We start from the raw sequence: 22,898 nt of genomic DNA on the forward strand, positions 1-22,898 counted from the left end.
TTATTATTATTGGATTACCAAATGTGTGGGTTAAAGTGTGAATGTCTGCTCTTGGAATACAAATCCAAGACATTGTCATTTATGAAATATGAAAAAAAAAACAAGATCTTTCTAAAACAGAAAAAATCTTTATGTGAGACTTCATATTTTATGTAAAACTCACCAATGTCTGCCGTGGATTTTAAACTTTCATAACGCTGATGCGTGACAATCTATTTTTGATGAGTTCCCTGTGACATGTGACACAGAATATGTGATTGGCCTCAGGAGATGAAAAGTGATACAGCCACCATGTCCGAAATAAACCTGGCTTTCACTTTAACTTCCCAATGCTGATTGGCTCACCATATTCCCTGAGTTGTGTGTGTATTATGTATACAGCTTTAATGAAATGCTTTTCTGCACACACTGTTTTATGGGATGTTAAGTCCACACCAAACCGTGTATCTTTTTTGAACAGGTATATGAGAGAATAGAAGATGTAGCAAAGGAAGTGAGACAACAAATATTACTATTCAGAGTATAAATCAGATAATGAATCATATGAATCAGTACTATGATGGAGAATGATCAATGGTGACATCTTCAGGGAATCAAAATCCCAAAGTGATGAGACAGTTTCTACACCTGTGCTTTGACAGCAAGCTTTTGTAGAGTCTGGCTTTGTGGTTTGGGACGCATTAAACGGAATGGATGCGAGGGGGCTGGCTGAGAGGGGTCAGCGGGAGGGGACGGATTCCCCTCTCAGGATATTTGACATTTGAATGGCTTTGTGCGGGCACGTACACACACGTGTAGCGTGGACGCCCCAAATGGCCGATGAGCATGTTTTATCTGACCATTCCTCAGTTGCTTGACGTCAATGGAGCAAACAACTCAACCTCACTGCTGCACACTGAGCCAGGGGGAATACGTTCTGGTCAAAGTCCCTATTTTCCTCCATCTCTCTCACACTCACACACACACGCACACACGCACACACACACACACACACACACACACACACACACACACACACACACACACACACACACAGGACCGTAAAAGGACCGAGACAGCCGAGAAATTTCTATTTCACTAGTCAAGAGGGAACAGGCCTTTACCTTCTTGGCACACACAGAAAATACACAGTGACAGCTACAGACACACACACACACACACACACACACACACACACACACACCGATATGCAGCTGCAAATCTTGGCATAAACAACGATGCATGTGAACACCCGCAAAGGCAGAGTGACAAATTAATATGAAGCGTATACAAAAAGGGAGCCGGCGCAACACCTACATACACAACCCACAGACAAACCAGAGGCATTTATGATTTACTGCACGTCAACTTTAGGAAAGCGGAGCGAATAGAGGAGACAAGATAATAACAGTCAGTAAGTTTATTTCACTACCTCTGGCTGGGTAATTAGAGTGAGACAGGGAGTGAGACACTGGAAAGAGAGAGAGAGAAAACACAATGAACCCTGGATCACTTCAATTTAAACACAATTTCTCCTTTTCATCAAGAGTTTGATCAAAAAGCACTTTGAGATTCAAAGATAACCAACATAATGTATTGACCCTCTGGGACCATTTTAAATCTGTTTATGCGATGATCAGTCAGCCATGAGAAATTGACCAGGGTGGGCAAATATATGGGATGGAGGAAAAACATCATCACAGCATTGCATTGCGTTATTTTTGATGTCAGTATTGTCTCGACACACAGGCAGTTTTTGATTATATAAACTATTAATACTGCAAGTACAATTAATTGTTACTATTGGTAATTTTTTGTCTGCTATGTGGAGTTTTCCACCGCGTTCCACGTGACCGCAATGCGATTGCATCGTGGCGGATCGTGATTACATCGTATAGTGGACTCAAGTCTTTCTCCATCCCAGCAGATGTAACGTGAGGAGGAAGACGGGGAAGAGCAACAATAGAGGGTTGTATTGTTAGTATAGAGAGGAGAGGAATAATGTCGACGGAGGACGGCAGCAGTTTAAGGGAGGGGTCGACCGTGATTGGAAGAAGGGAGGAAGGAAGAAGGTGCAGGATTAACAAACGCAAAGCAAAGGAGATTTAGGACAGCAACAGCGCACCCATCTCACCCTGCCAATTACCAGATATGCTTCCACGGTTTTGTTTCATGCAGAGCATTTGAGCGGAACAGAGCTGGAGCATTGCACATTTAATTGGAGCAAGGAGCAGCATTTTAGAAGACGAGAAGTGATGCTCCAGCTGCTCAAGTTCAGCTGCTAAAGTTTGCTCCAATTGGCTTTGAAGACACCGAAAAAACAAAAAGCGCCAGCCTCATGTTTTTGACACGGATGTGTGCCCTTCCCAGAACACTTCAGTTTCACCAACGTCAGCCTTGTATGGCAACCCAATCTGCATAGGTTACTCTATTGTACCATTTGTATTGAACCCAGATGCCAATTAAATGCATTGGTTTGGCTTCTCCGACAAAGCAATCACTCAACCATGTTTTTTCCTTCTTTTTTTTTTTAAATGATAGGGTTCACATCCTTTTTTTTAGCAAAGTAAGTGCAGCACCTATTTCATTTTTTCTCATCACCACACGCACAATTTCTTTTACTTTTGTTAAATCCTCACAAAGATCCCGAATCCTTCTTTCTACCTGCACTATTTCCTGTGTTAGGCTCCCGTTGCTTAACCTAAGCTCCTCGGTCTCAAGCTGTGCTTTATCTAACTTAGTCTCCCTCCACTTCAGCTTCTTCCCGGGGAGACTTTCACCGCACCTCGCAGATTTCATCTACGGGCCCCTGTTATGAACTTCAGCTTTAGACTGTTTTGCATTTTGCAGCTTGCTCTTCTCCCTCTAACCTTATCTGTGTTTTTTACACAGAAGATCGAACTCTGTAGAATCTGTATATATAATGTGTTTGAAATATGTTTACTGTTATAATAAGCTGTGACATTTTATTTGTTATTTTTTCTGTTTTATTTTAGTAATTTGGCCAAACTATAACCTCAGCAGGCCAGAATACAATGCTCATGTAGTACTCATCTGTTGTTATCCGCACTGTAGATGGGGCTCATAGCTGCGCGGTATATACTATTATGCATTACATCCTGCGAGGACAGCAGGGGCACACTGGAGTGCAAAGTCGCAGTGTGCCACCTTCACAAGAAGCTTATGTACACCAAAGTGCAGAGAGGCAGACAACAAGAAAAGGAGAAGGTATTGGGTGATACAGGATGGACTAGAGGACGGTATAAGAGGATTAGCGGAGGAGAAAGAAAGACATGGAATGAGATAGAAACCAAGGAATCTTAAAATATGAGAGAGAAACTAGTAGCAGTCAGGGGGGGATGATACGTGTGTTGTGGAGAGAAACAAAATAGATATATGTAAAACTAAAAAAAGATCACAGTACTGGACTGAAGTCTTGCGTTAAAAAAACGACCTCGGCTGAGCTTTAAAGCCTTTGGAATTCAACTTTGGATCAATGTATATGTTTATGTGTGTACAGGTGCTCCTTTATATTGACTCCATAAGAGCTCTAGTCTGAGGACCAAATACATATACTTTGAAAATCTGGATAAACACCTTACTTTATAAACAGCCAAAGAATATTTCTGAGGCCTCGACGCTGCTAAGGATATTTGCCACGCCATCTCCTCCCTGACACAGCGGCATTGAGAGAGAGGGAAAGGGGAAAACAATCTGTCTTGCCAGATTACTCCTGATACCCAACGGATACAAAGAGGCCAAAGCACACAATGACTGTTTTTCAGTTTTTTGAGTTTCCCTCATGCCTCCCCATTGACTTCTTAAAGCGGGCCCATTTTCCCATTTACTGTGGTTGTCTGCAACAATAAAGTGATGGGAGTTGCTGTCGTGCTGCAAATGGAGCAGAGAAATGGAGAGGTGAGAAATTGGGCGATATGAGGAGAAAAAGAGGAGAAGGAGAGAGAACAGGGGTCGAATGCGACGACAGTGATGAATATTCAGATGTTGAGTAGAACATTGTGAGACACGGAAGACAGCGAGGACATAAACTAAGGTATATTTGTTGGACATTTCTTTTCCTGGCGCAAGCTGTAACTGAACATAAAACTGGACAGCTGCATTGTGGCTCAATTTACACTTAGCATTACATTTCTCATCCACAGTCCACAATACATCTGGTAGAGGCAGAGTCCAGGTTATGCTTGAGGACACACTGCAGACTTGGAAACCCTCACCCCCAAAAAAACCTTTTAAACATTCTACTGATGAAAAGAGGACAAAAGAGGCAACATATAAGTAAATCAGAAACAGTGTGTGACAGGTTATCGTCAACATTTACTTTCATGACTTTCATGGCTATTTCAGATTCAATAATCATTTATAAAATCAAAAGTATTTGCCCATCATCCAAGTCACACACATTCCACAAGGGTTCAGGAAGCCGGGCCGCAACTCTTGCTGACGGCAACAAAACCCGAGAGACGAGCTCAGGTTGACAAACTGTTGAATCAAATTCCAAGGCCGTGTAAATCCTGCGTGCAGGTATTTGCAATTTATTATGATAGACCGAGTACTGGGACAAGCAAGGGGGCGTAATTAAAATGGAAGCTAAGTAGCTCTAACAGTGCCCTAACATGTGGGGCCAAATACTTCCTGGTTTGAACAGGAAATCCCCGAGGAGATGGAGCTCTACGGGTTCACTCTCCTCCATAGCGATCTGTCTACAAGGAGACCAGACAATTCCATTACCCAGCCATGGAGCATGGGTCCCCTGAGTATGTGTGTGTGTGTGTGTGTGTGTGTGTGTTTGTGTGTGTGGGGGGGATACACATACAAACAAGCTGCCCACTGAAAGGAAATAGATACCAATTGGAACGTGTGTGTGGGTGTGGATATAAGTTGCCTTAGGGTAGGAGATGCACTTCAATCTAACAAGAGAACTCACTCGTCCTCTAACTCATCCTTAGTGAGGCGTGTGTATGTGCGTCTTTTGTGCTCTTCTATCTGGAGGTAAACATTTGATTGAACCAGCTGAGCAGGAATAGATTCATCATCTTTGACCTTCATTAGTGGGCCCGCTTTCTTTTTATCTACGTTCTATTCTTGGGTTAAGATCAGGGCATGTTTACACATGTATTGGTTGTAATTAATGTTGGTGCAAGGCTGATAGGGAATATATGTCACTGAAATGTTCTCACATGAAAGCTAAGCTGTCCTTACTTTGGGAATTTCCTTTTTTTTTTACTCAACAACAAAAACTAGCAAATATTTGGAATGTTGTTTAGAGATGAACGCAAAATGGTCTAAAAGCAGCAATTATTTAATTTGAATCGGTGACTATCTGCTTAAAGATTACATTACCAAGATGACACCGCTTTTGGATACTCCGGTGCAAAAAAGGAAAATGCTAAAAATAGAAAGGTTACGATAAAGCTGTCTTCCTTGTCGATTTGAAAACAAGACCTAATGCCCACGAGATACTGATTGATACCAAAGAACAGAATGGCAAAATCTCTGACGGTAGACAAATGTTTTTCCTCTCAAGCTGTATTTCTGTTATGCTGGTGAGTCATACTGTAAATATAACAGTGCAATTTAGACCCGTTTTAGGTTGAGAGAGAACGACGGAGCCTGAAAGACTGCGGAGAAAGAGTAGAAAGCCAAATGGACGTGGCCTCCCTCCCCACGGCCACGACACTGGCGGTTTGGACTTATTTGTTATCATTTGTAGCGTTAAGGGGAACAAAAAAGTCGACACCGCAACCCAGTTTACATAATGGCACCGCTGGGATCTGACTGGATTTGTTTACAACAACGAGTCAATGCCAAACCTAACGGAAGAACCCCCTTGTCTTGTTTTGGTGATTTATGGTATGAAACCAATTTGAAGCAGACGCCACACTTGCTTACAATGTAAATGTTTGTCTTCATTACGGTCATTACATTAGAGAGCCTTGTCATTAAGGTGATGGGCGTTCTGGGTATCGGGTGCCTCCTTAGTCTCTCAAATAATCTGTCGGGAAAAAAAATATGAACTTTGTCCCTTTGACATAATATGGGAGGACAGTTAATAAGACAAATGAACTAACTAACTTAAGCGGGCCGGCTAGCCGACTGGCTGCTTACTGGTGTCAGGTCACCAGGTCACCGGGATGACTGGCTGCAGACAGGACGCACTGCAGTTGACGTTGTGTTTGCTGGGAGGCTGAATAACTGGATGGGCGCAGCCAATGTTGGCTCGCTATAAATTGTGTTTAGCTGACGGCCATTGAAGACAGCAATACACAGAAGAATGGACAGAGCCAGAAAAGGGCAGGTCGGCAATAACTTCCCCCCGTTTTGACAGCAAAGGAAAAGGCATGTTGTATTTCACCGAAGAGCGATCGGGTTTTACGACATCTTACTTATTAAATTATAATGAACATTTACTGTCCATGCCATTTCATTTTTCTATATTAGTCTGTCACTTTCGATCTCTCTGTCATTGAACAACACTACTCTTTTAGACGATTGTGTCTAGAGATGCCCTCCAGCACTCTGGTGCTGGTGTGTGTGTGTGTGTGTGTGTGTGTGTGTGTGAGTGTCATCCCTTGAAGACAAGATGGGCACCTTTTTTTTTTTAAGCACCATAGTGTAATAACATCACAGGCACAAGTCGCTCGCTTCTACCCATCAACATGCACAAGCACACGGTTCCATATTTTTGAAGTTTCTTTTGAGTAAGCTTTGTATGTATCCAAAGTGACAGGCAGAATATAAACACACCGCAGCGATATGAAGTGGGGACATAATGCAAAGAGGAGGGCAAACTATATAATATAAAATACAAGTCAAGACGCGAGCGACCGCGGCCTCCTCGCGCTCTTGTGTTGACGCGTTCCTCACGAAAAGTGCCATAAAAAAGGGGCGTGAAGGTGGAGCGAGCGCATGTACACACGGACGGGTCCGGGGGTCAAAGTATGACGTCCTCCCTAATGCAAACCAGTGTAAACACACAGCTAACAGATGCCGCCGCAAAAATAGAAGCCAAAACACAAGAGAGGGAGACGGAGACTGAAGGGGGCGGGGCATGTACGGGAGGATATTGAGAGAGTGAGATGCAAAGTTGACAGAGAGAGACGGGCAGAAGAGAAGGAATTAATGCAGGAAAGGACTCGACGAGAAGGAGAGAGAGAGAGTAAGGAGGATGGGAAGGTCAAAAGGTTTGAGGTGAGAAGAGACAAAGGGTGAAGGAGAACATTTAAAAAAAAGAAAAAAGACACAGACAGATGGCTCTGTGCTGTTCTCCTGATAACAATTACATCCGTGTAAAACATAACAAGCCCCCGGTGTGCGCCATAAACACTGCATAAAATCAAACTATCATCATGATGGTAATCACGACAAAGTGTAGCCTGTCATGATGTCGTTAGCGCTGCGGCTGCGTGACACGTTAAAGTTTTGTAGGTGACAGTTAACATAATAAAAAAGCTGATCAAAAGAGAGGGAGAGAGTGAGAGAGAGAGAGAGAGAGAGAGAGACAAAGGGGTGGGATACAGTAGGGTCGAAAGAGTAAGGCATGAGAATGTAGAATTGATGCACTTTCTGGTCTGTTCATGCATTGCATCATTCACCCTGCCGACATAACCTACCATGACATCAAACTCTCCTTCATTTAGTATTAGTTCGGCCTTCAGTGATTCATCATCGCCGATATGATTAACCAAACTGTCACACTCCTGTACAATCTCATTCATCAAACACTTTCACGGGAATGTTGCGTCCAACTTCGGCCTGGGATGTAATCTGGATGGGGGGAGCTTCTCTGTCGGCCCTGCTGACAAGCGGGTGGAATCATACAGGTGTGGTTTCCAGTTTAACTAATGGGGGATGCTTTCTGGACACGTCTTCTTTCTCGTCCATGTGCTGTTTTGTTTCACCGTGGTGACATCTCGACTCCGCTCAGGTAGGGCAGCCGGTCTACCTTTCTTTCAATCCACCTTTGTCAGATTCAGACCTGAGGTGGACTTTTATAGTACAAAAGTGTCAAAAATAAGAAATCGGATGCGGGCTCTGGTTTTCCAATGCCACGGGGATGAGGGGCGATGGGGTTTCTACTGCAGTGTATCGAAATGAGCCACTTTTGGCACCGTTTTGAAGTGGTCTGCCATGACTGATGCCCAAAAATGTATCTAATTTCACAAGCTAGCAGCTGCAGCGTGATACCCGCGGGAATTCAATTTAAAGCGTTGCCTATTCCTTATATTAGCAACAGACACAAATGGAGGGAGACGGGATCTCTTGTACTGTATGTGAAGGAACTGGCAAACAGAGATAATGCCTTTTTTCTCCCTGCCATGATGAGGAAGCATAAATTCGCTGTTGACGACAACATGTTTTTCCTCAAAACTGTCATTTCAGAATAGACACAGGCATCAAACTTGGAGCACTGATGCGGTGACAGATGTACTACAACAGCCCAACACGAAGCGGAAGGAGGAGGCAGAGGCGCAGATTAGAGGAGGGAGCTGTCACAATAAATATGAGGTATTAATGGTTGCAATATAAAGAAATTGAAAACACATCCTCATCCTGTTTTCTTCTGTGAAAAAAAACGGAGCTATGGCCATGCAGACAAGTGTTAAACTAATAATGTCGAAGAGAAAGTATTCAACCGATGGCCAAAAAGATGCTTTATAATAGAGATTTTTTGGTAAATACTATATTTAATAAAGGTGCTTTTTATTCCAATGAAACTCAAGGCTACTTGTAATTTAAAGTCGATCCTATAAAAATCGCATTATTATGCACAAGCCCAGCTACCATCATAATAATGGATCTCAAGGAGGCCTATGCCAACTCACATGCCACCGTGACACGCTGTTAAACCGACGCCCATTTAGCTGACAATTAAAATTCACAGCCATAACTGCAAAATGACCAAATGTCATTTTGACAACTAATCATTAGCTTGTCAGCGGCTCTGACTGTAAGGACAGCTATTATCATGTTCAGCCCTTCAAATGTTATAACTCACTATTAGAAGTTACATTATTAGTATTTCATACTGTCAATTTCAATGATGTCACTTTCCATATATCAACGGCGTGGTCACAATCATCTCGCCTCTTGGCCAATCGCATGGCCCCAGTCTCTTTAGATGCCAAGCTGTATATATATATATATATATATATATATATATATATATATATATATATATATATATATATATATACACATACATGCACAATTATATAACATGCCTCATTAATAAATCATATTTCTTCCTTTGGAGTGGTAATTGCATCGTGGTCAGTGGAACCACGTGTTTTTTTCTTCTTTCTTCTCATTTATATTCTGCAGCAATTACCTAGTTTCCCCTTTGGGATGATTAAAGATTCATTATGTCTTATACGAAATGACATTCGGCGGGCGATTGTCTGGGTACTTACTGCCGATGTGGAGGTAGATGGTGTCACGCCTCTCTCCGTGCGGGTTCTGAAAGCAGCTGTAGAGTCCGTTGTGGCCCAGGTCCACTTCGGTCAGCATCAGTCTGGGACCCTCGAGACGGTGCTGGGCTTTCACATCTGTCCCGTTCACCTTCCATGACACCGACGCGTCATTGTCCAGGGAGCCGCACTGCATGGTGACATCGATGCCCATTCGCTCATACTGGTTCCTAGCAACTGGAAACAAAGAGGCAGAGGTTAAGTGTAAGTGATATCAACCGCTAATAAGTCAAATGTCCGTGAGGTTGAATCCCTGCCCCGTGTGCATACTGACTGAGCCGATGGGTGCAGGCGGTCGAAAAAGGAAACCTTTATAATTATATCAGCAGATACATCAGGCAAGTTATTCTGTGTGGGGACGTCATTCTAGCACCGAGAAACACACTCAAGCAAAGGCCCAATTTATTATCTGATGACAGTTTAAATTAAAAAACACGCACATTATCTGACACATCTGACTTTCAATTCAATTAATAGGGGGTTATTTATTACTTTCCACCTATTGCTTAGCCAGTGATTTCTAGTGGCAGTGGCTTCAACCAACCAACCGTTAAAATAAAAACAGAATCAGCTGCGTGGCATATTTCTCCACTCAGATGTTTTTAGAAACACATTTCGGTGAATTATTTTCTTAATATACGAGAAGGTTTCCAAACCAGCCGCACTGTTGTTCCGTTTTGTCCGTGCGGCTTCTGCAGGGCCATGCAGCATCGTTTCACAATCTCATAGCGTATGATAAGTCTTCCTGGATAAGTATAACATCAACACTGTGCCTGACTTGGTTTCCACCGAGACCGATAGAGGAGGCGCTGGAGAAAAAACGCTATCTTTACTTTCCAAATACAGGGAGAATGTAGACAAAAGTCTTGTGTTACCCGCGTTGCCTTTATGCTTCTATGAATGACCTCACGGGCCGACACAGAAACACTGCCTTTGTCCACGGGGTCGGAAAAGTTGTCGGGGCCGTGACCCCGGGGACTCAGGGATATATGTGAGCCTGAAGGGAGTTAGCCAGGACACTGGGGTTAGGAGCCCTGCTCTGGTTATCAGTCCCATGGGCCCTGTCATGACCACACGGAGTGAAGACCTCATATTAACACTTTAACACTGAGGATCAACAGCACAACAACAAACAACAATAAAATATTGATCCCCGTCTTAGGAAAAGCCCTCGTCTATGAAGAGAAGACCAAAAGAAAAGAGTGGCCACCGCTGGCCTGGGATCAGATGCTGTCAAGATCCCTGTCTTACCCTGATGTTTCTCTCTATGTCTTTCCCTTTTGTCCGTCCCCCCTTCCCCTCCCTCCCCTCCTTTTCACTCTCTCTCGATCTAAAGCAGCTGGTACGGATGTCAAACGGATGTAGTGTTTCATGTATATTTCATGTCCCATAACAGAGTCATCTATATTTAATAAGACAAGATCCCTGTCCCCATTATCATTAACCTGACACTATTTGTGCTCCCTCTGTCTTCCTCTCTATCTGTCGTTCACCCCCCCCCTCTTCCTCCGCAGCCCTTACTGTCTGCTCTTGTTTTTCTGCCCCTCCTCTCCTCCGTCTGTCCATCCAAGTTATCTCCCCGCCTGGCCTCCCCGAGTCCAACTAATGTGCATGCATAATGCATGTTGGTGGCTGGAAATTGCCCCTCTTGTCTTCTTTGATCCTCTGTCGAGTCACTTTGAACGGATGTGTGACTTTATTTACATGAAACATTAAAAAAATGTAAGTTATTTGCATCTCAGTAAAAACCCATAGAGTTTGACTTTGATGTTAGCTTTGATAATGACGCTGGTGCCCTTGTGCTTTATGTGACGAGTAAGTGGTGGGAGAAGAGAAGAGGAACCTTCCTGCGTTACACTTGCTATTGTCAGTCGGCGAACATTCATGTCGAGTCTCTGAGAGAATCATAAATTCCACGGGGCACACGCTGTGTGTGTGTTATTAACTCGACTATGTTATCAAAGTGTGAGACCGTTATTAAAAACTTAGAAAAGGTCCCTGCCTAAATATGCTTCGACCATCTTTAGGTGGCATTAAGCTGTTGGAGGAGAGTCCGACTGATGTGATCAGAAAGCAGTTTTTATAAGCAGGAGCATGCCCCTTCGAATATCTTTGCTGAGACAACCTTTTCGGGAGCGTTTCTTTTCCCTGTGAACGTCCTTGAGACTCTCAGCACAGCGCTGATTCTTTGACCTCCTCTCTTGACCCTCCCTCCGCTGCCACATCCCATCCTCCTTATCTTCACAGGGTTGCATCACTCCCTCTAGATGTCCGTCCCTTCCAATATCCATTCCTCTGTCTAGCCTTTGCTCCCTCTCCATCTCCATCGCGTTTCATCTCTGTCCTCTCCCTTTAACTTCTTCTTGTCTTTCACCCTCCGCCGTATCAAGGTTCAGCCGCTCCTGCCCATCCTCCCGCTCTGGCAGTCGGTCTCTATCTTTATCTCTGGTCCTCCACCCCTGTCTCCTCACTCCCTTCCCTGCTATCTGCCTCTACCCATATCCGGCTTTCAACTTTAAGTTCTCCAGCTCTCGTTTTGAGTTTTTGAGTTTCTCTCATTTAGTTTTTCTTCTATGTTTTTTTGCCTCTTTGTGCTTCATCTTCTCTCGCTCCCACAGTGTCCGCTAGTTTCAACTAAAAACACATCAATACCAGGCAGTTAAGGAGTGAACTATGTTTGATGTTGCCGTGTAAACGTGATGGAATAAATGTGAGCGTGCGTACATTTTGTGTACATGACATTAAGCAGTAACTATTAGCTCTTCTGATTCATCAAGCTACTCTCACAAAAAAGTTACTTTAATTTGGATGGATCCGTCTGGTTCTGGCTACTAGAAAGGTTAATAGAAGGTAATGGAACGACTTGTGACTTATGCAATTGGCTTTACTGGCTGGCATTGGAAATAAACCGTCATTAGTTCATCCCTCAGTAGTCTGACTTCCATACCCCTGTGTGTAGCCCCCAGCCAAAGATCTTCATTTTTTTCACAGTAAATATTCATCTTTGATGATCAGTTGTCATAATTAGCCCTTTCACTGGCGTGGAGGAATACAAATAGTGAAGTCACTTCCAAAAACAGCTGGGCACATAAGTCAAAGAAGAATACATTCATGCATTTTATTTTGAATAGTTTCTGGACAACAATGGAGCTCTTTGGCTTAGAGAAATAAGCTCCAGAAGGGTTTGGCTGCACAGGGCAATACTTGATAAAAGGATCAATCCATTGTTGCTTTTCGCTCTTTTCATGAGATTTGTTGACAATGAGAAAGATGCATAATGTTTTCCACCTCAATCCTTGGACTTAGACGCTCTGGTTTGGTTCAGGTGCACGTGTCATGTGCGACTGCAAACTCAGGTACTGCCGTCTCAGCCGCGGCAATCATTTGCTGTTACCTTCTATTTTTGCCTTTGTCTGTTCTCCTGCAAGTTATTCTCGCCGTCTCCGTTTCCCTTATCTCGCTCTCCCTCTGTATATCTCTCTGCTCACCTTTCCCTCTCCAATCTACATCAATTTCTCTCCCTGTCACCTTGAAAAATACCACCTCGGAAACTTCCGCATTCATGAGTGCTCGGTATATCTCCGATCACGCCGCAAATAAATAATACACCATGTAGCAACAGCGGAAACAAGCGGACACGATAATGAGTCCACTCATGTGATCACTATGCACAGGCGATCGCACCACCCTGCATAATGTCCTCGTGCCTCATTACACACACACACACACACACACACACAGACATGCGGGCCTAATAACCATAATGACATTCAGCTCAAGTGCTATTGATCTCTTGGTAATAGGCATGGCATTGTAAGCAGCGCTGGAACACTGCTATTCCCAACCAAATGAGAATAATAACCATATATTTCCCTCACAAAGTTTCAATTGTACTATTTGTACTCATTATTCTTCATATGTATGTTGATAACAAGTGACGGGGCAGTCTATCACAACTTTTTGGGGCACTGCAATGAAGTCAAGCCAGTCGTACCATTTAAGGATTAGAAACGACAATGAATGTGATCTCATGTGAGTCAAATCTGGCGTGGTCTGGTGTGTCCTCGGTGGGCTCAAGGGGTTAGCAGGAAGAACCAACTACATCTTCATCATAACAGGGAAGATGCACGTTTTATTAATAGTGGGATTTTTCAGGGCACTGTGGGTGTTGCACTTCTGATGCAGCCCTGTGGTGTTTTTCCCAGAGCGGATCCATTACCATAAAGAGACAACATAATGTCATGTTGTGAGGTCACCGGTGTTAAGACCTGCAGGATATCACAAGCAACGCGTGTCGGTCCGGAGGCTGAACTCGGAATTATTAACAAGCACGCGTTCACATGAGCCCACGAGCGATGCGCTCCATGTCATGTTCCGTGGGCTGCTTGCTAAACTGGCATGAGCGATGAACACACAACGCACACACTTGGCAAAGTCAAACATTTGATTTGCGCACATCAACACGCAAACAAGAACGAGAGGAAAAGTTGCTCACGATGGTTTGCAGCAGAGAAGAAAAAAAGGGCTGTGAGATACGGCGGAGAGCCGTCGAGGGAGACGGCGACGCAGCGGTGTGTTCGCCGCCACATGTGAACAGAGGGACACTCGCAAATTCATGTCTTTATCCTTTGTGCCCTGATTAACCGTAATTCAAGCAGAAAGATCAATTAAGGTCAAATTATCATTAGCCAAGTGTCAGAGAAGATATTCATGAGAAGAAGTGGCCCCACTGTTTGATTAGCTGATTACACACTGCTGCAATTACTTGTTCAAACATCCAGCACCACCGGGCCCAACACAGCTCTACCTTTCCACTGCAGCATCATCAAACGTCTGCTGATGAGGTGAGGGCATTGACTTGGAGGCAGAGGTTAGCTTAAGGATTACTGCGCTGAAAGAAATGCAGTCATTTGATAGAGCGCCCGTGATTTGGGGTTGACAGGCTGTAATGCACACGCACAAATACCTAAGAGAAACACGCGCAGCACCGAGGCAGGCATGTGACATACAAATGGAGCTATAGTGCAAGTTCAGACAGGAAGACCATACCCCTCAAGTCCACCATTTATTCCTCACATGTCTGCCAATCATTTCTCACACATGCTCAGTCATCGTTTACTTGCTGTCATTGTTCGGTGCCGTCAATCATGACACCAGCTGCGCAGATCAGCTGATCCCCTCTATCCAATAAGCACACGGAAACAATGTAACTGTTAGCCAATCATCTTGCTGCTGACTCATTTAAATATGACTGTCTCTCTACCTTCAGTTCATTCATGCTGCCGTTACGCACCCCTCCACCTCCCCATCTCCTTCCAGTCTTCACGGATCCATCAGCCTCATCATGCTATCAACTCATCACCACCAGGTCTGGATCCCATGGGGGTTGCTGATGGGGGCGTCGGCCCTCAATTTCAAATCTCCCCGTAGAGTCCGAGCGCCAAAGACGCTCAGACTTCATCATTTCATATCATCTGTTAACAATAAACATGCATCCTCTAACTGGTCTCTCCCTGATTGAACTGTGGATGTGTGACTGGCAGTGATGACGATACAGGGTTTAATTTGTGTTGGTCTGCTCGACTCCTGCATCTTTTCCATCTCGACAACGAGGACCACAATGTAAAACCAAAGTTTTCATTATTTTGTTTTGTTGTGTGTAATTAAACGCAGTCCTCCTCAAAATGTCAAATGAAAAAATGAGAGAGAGAGAAAAAAAACAAGGAAGCTAAAAAACCCAGAGGTAGCAGAACCCAAACCTGTCATGTGAAACATTCGTATTGGAGAGTTTTGAAAAGATCTGGTCCAGCTAATGAGGGTGTTGGATCAGCAAACACACACATGGGTAATTTTGGAAATCAATAGCAGATGGGTCTCATAAGTTGTAGTATGTTTCCTTGTGTCATCGCAGTTTTATTGGTTTCACAAAAAGAGCTCATTGTTTCATCAAAGATCCTCTGAGTCAAAATGTTAAATGACCTCTGCCCCGCAACATCGTGACACACAAACATCAAACCCGGTCTCCCACAGCTATCACACATACTCAGATATATGCATAGTTATATCTGGCAACTACACAACCCATAACACAAAATGCAAAACACATTCACAAACCTTCCGGACTGGATTTAAAAAGTCGATGCATGTTAATTATTGACAACCAGCTACGTGAGCCTGTGTGTGTGTGTGTGTGTGTGTGTGTGTGTGTGTGTGTGTGTCTGCCTTTCAATTTGCTGCCTCTCAATATGTGCAAAAGTGGTTCTATTTCTCGCTGCATTTGTGACTTCACTTATCGAGTTTGTGTCTTTTGAAGAGTGTGTGTGTATGTTATGTGTTTTGAAGCGTGCAAGTTACGATCCCGAAATTAAATTGAAGTTCAGCGCTGACATCCTGATTTACCATCTCGAAGTGTTATATTCCCCGTGTTTCTCTGTCCGTGGCAGTGCGTGCATGCATGTGCGTGTCAGTGTGTATGTGTGTGTGTGTGTATGTGCAAGGCCATCTGTGACAATGTGTGCAGCTCTCCGTGTGCGGAGGCCTCCTCGTGGATTCATCGGCATGTGCATATCAGACTGTGCCGCTTTGCAGCCGGGCTGTAGCTGACCAGCGCATTGGAATCACATTTGTAAGCCTGAGGGGAGCCGTGCCTTTTGAAAGTCCAACGGTAAAATATTGGATTGGCTGACACACTGAGATGGAGCCCCAGAATTATCAGTTTAGAAGATCACTTTTTTTTCTTAACTTTGTGGCTGCACATATATTGAAGCTGCCTGGGCCACCTAAACCGGCACGGAGGAGAGAGATGCAGACAGCTGGACTGTGATTGGTGGAGCGCTGGTTAAACAGTTCACTTAAATGTGTTTCTGAAATACGTTGGAGTATAGATAGAATCTTGATTAATGATATTGAGACAGTTTTAGCAAATTTGGTGAGCAGGTTAGGACCCCCCCCCCCCGACCCCCTCCAAAAAAAAACAGACACAGATCTTTCAGAAAAGACAAACTGTTCCAATAATTGTGTTGTCAATAATAGATACCAAAAGTAAAAAAATAATGAAAAAAACGTATTAGAAAAAAACGAATCAGTTAATTCATGAAGAAACGAATGAAGATAAATAGTGAATTACTTTGGGATATTAAGAGTAAGCAGAAGAAACACAATATTAATGAGATCCCACATGGGTTATTTACATCTGATTAGTCTGTTACTCAAGGCCCCTGATCCAGCACCTCTCCCCCGGCTTTGGCCTTCGCTTGTGTTTCCATTGCCTCGTGAGCGCGAACACGCCACTATCAAGATCATATCTACAATCATTTATAATCATTATGCTGCCTTCAGCCATAGATATTTATTATATTAAAAACAGTTGTGTCTGAATTTGAATAAAAAAGCACTGAAGCTGAAATAGCATGATAATAATACTGGGTGAATTCAGCAGGTTAGTCTTTAATGATGTAGTTAAACATGTTTACCAGAGAAAGGCCAAAGACAAAATTAAGAAGTTCTTTGGATAAAGAGAGGTTTACTTCTGTACTCATTTGCCATGATTCATAGCAGGTTTCTTCTAATTGCAGCCTGCCTTGTGTGTGAAAAATGTCACACGAAAAGGTTTATACATTTCAGAGGTGGAAGTGCAAACCTGTTGGCGTTTCAGCATGTTTATACGCAGTGTTATCCTTCAGATTGCTATCAATGTGCTGAGCAAACAAGCTGAAGCCAAGTCCTATTGAAGCTACCAGTGAGTTCCACACATCAAATACACAAGTGGTCACAATCACTGTAAGATATACTGGCATTGAACACTTTAAAGAAGAGGGTTTAAATGTTCCACCTGGATATTATCCTAGAAACACATGACTAAAGCTGGGACTCATTAGCTGTACAAACCCAATGGAACCACAGTGTGAAACCTTACCTTGTACCAAGTTTCCGGTTGATAATAATGCCGGAGAAAATTAATAGTTTATACGTTTGTCTAAGAGTATGTCTCGGCATTTTCCAAAAAACAATGGTCACATTAATAGTCCTAGTTGTGGCATGAAGCAGCATGAAGCAGCATGAAGCCTTTCATAGGCTATACGAGGCGTCAGAGTTCAGCACAATCGTTTTTTTTTTCAGACTTTACAGGAAAGAAGAGAGACGGGCACTGCCTTTCAACACAGATTCCCATTGGCTGTTGTAGGCTGTGGACGGAACATGGAAGCTCCTATTGGCTCACGCGAGGTGTCAATCAAAAGATCAGAGTGAAGCTGCCATTATGTTCCAAAGATGTTGTCAATGATGGAGAATACGTGGACAATTAGCACATTTAATGGCTAATTTGAAATAATCCACGAGCAGTTACTTGGTATGGAGTTGTGAAATTATTTGTTGATGGAATATCCTTCACAGGAAGATAATGTTGACCTTGCACATTAGGAAAAAAGCACAGGTGTAAATAATACGATTAATAACGAGTAAATACCATGTTGGCCTCTGGGAACTTGATGAGCCCATTTCTAGTATATTTTTTGATATTTTAATCATTATCATTATCATTATCATAATCGGTTGGTTAAAAACAATCTCATAATGACGAAATAATGAAAGTAATCATTAGTTGCTGCCTCAGTCCTGAGTAGAGGCCGAATCAGCCAAACAAGGTAACACCTGTGTGGGCGTGGAGAGAATTTACACAAACAATAAATAAAACAAGGTTAAATATATTAATATTTGCAGCACTCACTGTATTATAAATTGTAATCATCATGTTATTGACATTTGTTCTCTATTGTCAGACATTTCATAGAATAAGCGATGAATTAATATATTTAAAAGTACCAAAAGATTAATAACAACAGTCTTGACATGCAACCCTGGCAATGCATGTTAATGTAATTTACATTTTTTGTTTCCCGTGATAGCGAGGAGGTGGTATCTGTTTGTTTTTTTCAGCGCCCTTTTATAATAATTTTTTTCATTCAGAAAGCTAGTTGGGTTAGTTCCTCAGATGTTTCTGTGAGCTGCGACATCTCTCCCCAGTGATTTATAAGACAAAGTTCAGATTAACTACTGTATGACATAATAAGGAAGGCTATAAACTGCTGCTGACACTTTCACGGTCTGCACATATTAATGCACTGATGCAGATGTTCTGTTGCTCTCGGTCCACATGTAGGATGGATACACACACACACACACACACACGCAGGCCACACAGGCGCCAAAAAACATACACATTTGTACAGAAGTATGCACAAACATACACACTTGTGCACCCAGCCGGACCCCCACCCACCCACAACGCACGCTCTCACACATACACTTCCTCTGCAAACATCTTGGAATTAAGTTATCACTTTATCCTCTCCTGTCTTTTTCCCACAGAGAGATTAACATTCACTCTCTCTCCCTCTCTCTCTCTGCATTTGCCTCTCCTTTCATGTGAGCACTGAGGCAGCTGCAGCTGTGTAAGTGTTTGTATGTGTGTGCGTGTGTGTGTGTGTGTGTGTGTGTGTGAGTCAGGGAACCGACACTCAAATAAATCCACTTCCTGTTTCTTGCCATCTTATCTGGGCCCCGCCACACATGTAAATGTACAGTGTTGTGTGTGTGTGTGTGTGTGTGTGTGTGTGTGTGTGTCAGTCTGATCATCGACCTCATCATCTGGCTTGCGGAAGCCACTGGAGAGGACAGAAAGATTTGCAGGCAACGGGGTTAATTGATACTTCAGATTTGAGATGTCTATATTCTGGGAGGCACATGGAAGCTGGGGAGATAAAAGGGAGCAAAAAGGAGAGGAAGGAGTGGAGAGAAAGAGAGATGGAGCTGAAAGATGATAAGGAGGGAGCAGTTGGAGGAAAAGGGGGAACAGCAAGGGAGGGGGGGGGGGGGAGGGAAGGAGGGAGGATTGTTGAGAGCGTGTAGAGCAGTTAATATTTTACAAGCCTGGATTAGAGTGGTCATGAAATGAGGAATGGGAGAAGGATTCCTGAGAATCAGCCACATGGAGAAGGAGCGAAAAGGAGTGAGGCAGCTGGATAACACCACTTTGATCAGAAACAGAGAGAGAGAGAGAGAGAGAGAGAGTGGTGGTAGGACAGGCATAACTGCATCCTGCTTCGTCTGTTTGTCTGGACAAGTTTCAGCCTGACTCGCTATCGATGTCTGTGTTCTCTTTCTAATCACCTCAAGTGTGTTCCTAAAGGATGGAGCACACTGATACCAGCTCACAATGAAATTAATAAAGAGAATAAATCAGCTATTAAAGATATCCCTGTCAGTAGAAAATAATGAAAAGAATAAAGGGTTAAACTACAAAGTGTTTACACAGGGAACAACGTTTTTAAAACCGAAGTAGCATTATCATTATTTTACAAAAGAGTATAATATTCAAAACCAAGTGCACTGTGTCCTGCATACATATGTAGTATTGAGGGCAGTGCATGTGTTTTACTGCTGACCTTTTTTCCCAAATTACACAGCAGGCCTTTTTAATTGATTTCCCATCCAGGCAGCCGCTGGTCTCCATTACTTCCACTATGTTATGAGAGACATATTGCAGGGACCTCTGTCTTGCTTGACGTCGGCAATCCATCACGGCAATCCATCGCCATGATTTTGTCTCACATGAGCAAAAAAAAAAAATCAAAACACCAAATTGACATGTTGTTGGACCACCAGACTGCAATCAGTTGGGTTTTGGAAGATACGTAAGCGCCGAGGTATGAAGGCATGTACCAACCCATCATTATTCTGGCACATTTCCATAGTGAAATGAATGTGTCTTTTGTTTTTGAAAATGATATGAAGTGCACTGTCAGTGGCCGCATATGTGCTTTTACAGTGAATCGTGTCTATAAACGTTTTCTGACTACCCATTGGCATGACTGTATAATAATGATAATCACACAAAAGCCTGCAGAAACCTCCCTCGCAGTCCTAATCTTATTGTTTAATAACATGGCGATCATCACCCGGAGCCAAACTCTGAAGGTCAGTGCTAATACTAGGTCACTCATTTATTAAACCAAATGGGGCAATACAGAGGGAGAGAGAGAGAGAGACACAAAGAGCAGAAGAAAGTATAGAGGAGATCGAGATGATACAAGTGGGAAAAGAAAGAGAAACAGAAGGAAATGAGGAGAGCAAAGAAGGTTAAGAGGAGAGAGTGAAGGGCATATAAGAGTGGTCATGAGGGACGTTAACAAGGGGGCATGCCAACGTCTGAAGTGATAAGTGGGTAAAATGGGAGATATGGGAGAGAAGGGTTTCAGAGGGAGGGATGAGAGGAGAGGGACGGATACGGAACGACCGCCCTAATTAATGGACTGTAATATATGACACTAGTCCTGGGTTCCAAGATAATATCAGCAGAAATTACAGCCTTCATCACGGGCACACTGTGCAAATATACAATGACCTTGGCAGAGGCACCGAAATGGCAGGGAAATCTGAAAAAAAAACCTTGACAGGGACTTAACGTGTCTCGCCTGCAATAAAAAGTTGTGATAGCTTCAATTATGAAAGAGGCTGATGAAAAAACGTGTTTTTACATAAAATCTGCTGCAGAATCCATGCCAGCTAAACAATTTTTTTTGTGACTAAAGAGGAGTAATTTCGGTCACACCTGAGTTAGCTCTATCCTTATCCTTCTGGTCCTGAGTCTACTTGAAAATATGTTAATTTACGTAAACCAACATATTGCCTTTGAAAGCATTTAGCACCACACAGGAAGTAGACATCATGTAGTGCATCGAAATAAGGGATTTGGGATATTGAATACGTGTCTAAGTGTTTTCGTTGGGTTTGTGTCCCATGTTGCCAACCCAGGAAATTTAGGGATGAGATATTGGAGTTTTGCCGATATCCAATATGGCGAGATTTCCCAACGGATTTTGTCCGACTGCCAATGCTGATACGGATAGACACACGTTTCTTTTCCACATTAATGCAGGGAACGTCTCTCCTGTAGTAGAAACACATTAAATACAATGCCAAAATTGGACACACTCACGGGGCAAAATACATAAACTACTTAGGTACTTAGGTGACATGTAAAAGACGTAAAGATGTATTTTGTTCAAACAGAACTGAAGAAATCCATCCTACTTTAAAAGCTTTGGAGGATGCTGTCGCTGAGACGATCCTGTACAAAGGCCCAACCAGGTGAAACAACGAATGGATTACGGCTGATTACATTGTGTGGCAGGAATGCGATGTGGCTCCTCTTCACATGACCAATCACTGCAAATGGACACGTTGACCATCTGTTTCGGGGACACACACCACGCACACACGTCGTGTTTGAGCATCCGCTCCGTCGGCGGTTCAGGTGCACACACGCATCGGCGTATTGGCCCGTATTTCTATCCGATGCTGGTACTTCTCCTCCCACTCTCCATTTATTCATCCCTTTAACCATGACTACGTTCTGCTCCTTCAAGACTTCAATTCGAAGGCTGACTGTGAACTCTGAATCCATTGACGACAGAAGACACATTTCACAAGAATACAAATCAAATACATAATAGACATACATATTGTTAGTAGTTCGAAAATAGGCTAAGGATTAAGAGGCGTGTGAGTTTGAATGGATGAATGTTTATACTGATTTTCAACATATGCAGAGCTGAAGAAGTTACATTTTAAATCAGTGTCAATTATAACTGCAGTGGAGGGGGGGGGGGAGCATTGCAAAATACTAATATTGATGTGTATATTATAAAACTTTGCATGTTATTTTCCGTCTCAGTGTATCTGACACGGATCCATCAATCACTCGACACTTGCAATCAGCCGGGCTCGCCAAGCCGTTGCAGCGGCAGCTAAATGGAGCGCGGGCGCTAACTTCTCTGCACACAACATTGAGGCATCCGGCATCATTTCCATTGTTGTTTCACTCAGCGATCAAAGCACCACCATTCCAAGTGGGACTCCAGGCTGTTTCTCTGTCATCACAGAGGCTCAGAAATATTTAAGGGATGATTTTATCCGTGGCTGTGGCGGCTGTGTGGCTGTTTTCCAAGTGCTGGTTGGTACCAAGGGACCCTCACATGAGTAGGTCTGAAGCTGCAATCAATCATGTGTGACTGTGGAAATGTACCAACCACGTGCAACAGACAATGCACACGGTTCATCTACGCACTGACGTGCACAGAATCTGAGTGACACACACACACACACACACACACCTACATACTTAGATATGTGCATGTCCGCCCCTTGATCCTGCACTCAGATACACAACCAGCGAGGTGTGGTGGGAAAAGAACTGCTGTCAAACGCATCTGTAATCCCAGCAGCCGAGGAAGAACAGATTACTACACTACCTCTCCCGAGCTTCAGCTGGCATGCTGCAAAACAAATAACTTTGGAGGAGCCCAGCGGCGCACGCACAGAGATTTATTTGAACTGGATCAGAGCCCGCGGTGTCGTCGCTCTGTCCTTGAT

The 22,898-nt window shown here is 43.3% G+C and overlaps 1 protein-coding gene across 3 annotated transcripts in view; it reads right to left on the bottom strand.

Annotated features, from left to right (window-relative positions):
- Window positions 1-22,898, bottom strand: part of cntfr (ciliary neurotrophic factor receptor) — a 190,161-nt gene that overhangs the window by 67,251 nt on the left and 100,012 nt on the right. For all 3 annotated transcript variants that reach the window (XM_034546966.1, XM_034546967.1, XM_034546965.1), the window contains one exon: window positions 9,411-9,644. In XM_034546966.1, the coding sequence (XP_034402857.1) occupies window positions 9,411-9,644 (234 nt within the window). The remainder of the gene's footprint in view (window positions 1-9,410; window positions 9,645-22,898) is intronic.

This window comes from Cyclopterus lumpus, chromosome 12, assembly GCF_009769545.1.
Source record: "Cyclopterus lumpus isolate fCycLum1 chromosome 12, fCycLum1.pri, whole genome shotgun sequence".
Classification (NCBI taxonomy): Eukaryota; Metazoa; Chordata; class Actinopteri; order Perciformes; family Cyclopteridae; genus Cyclopterus; species Cyclopterus lumpus.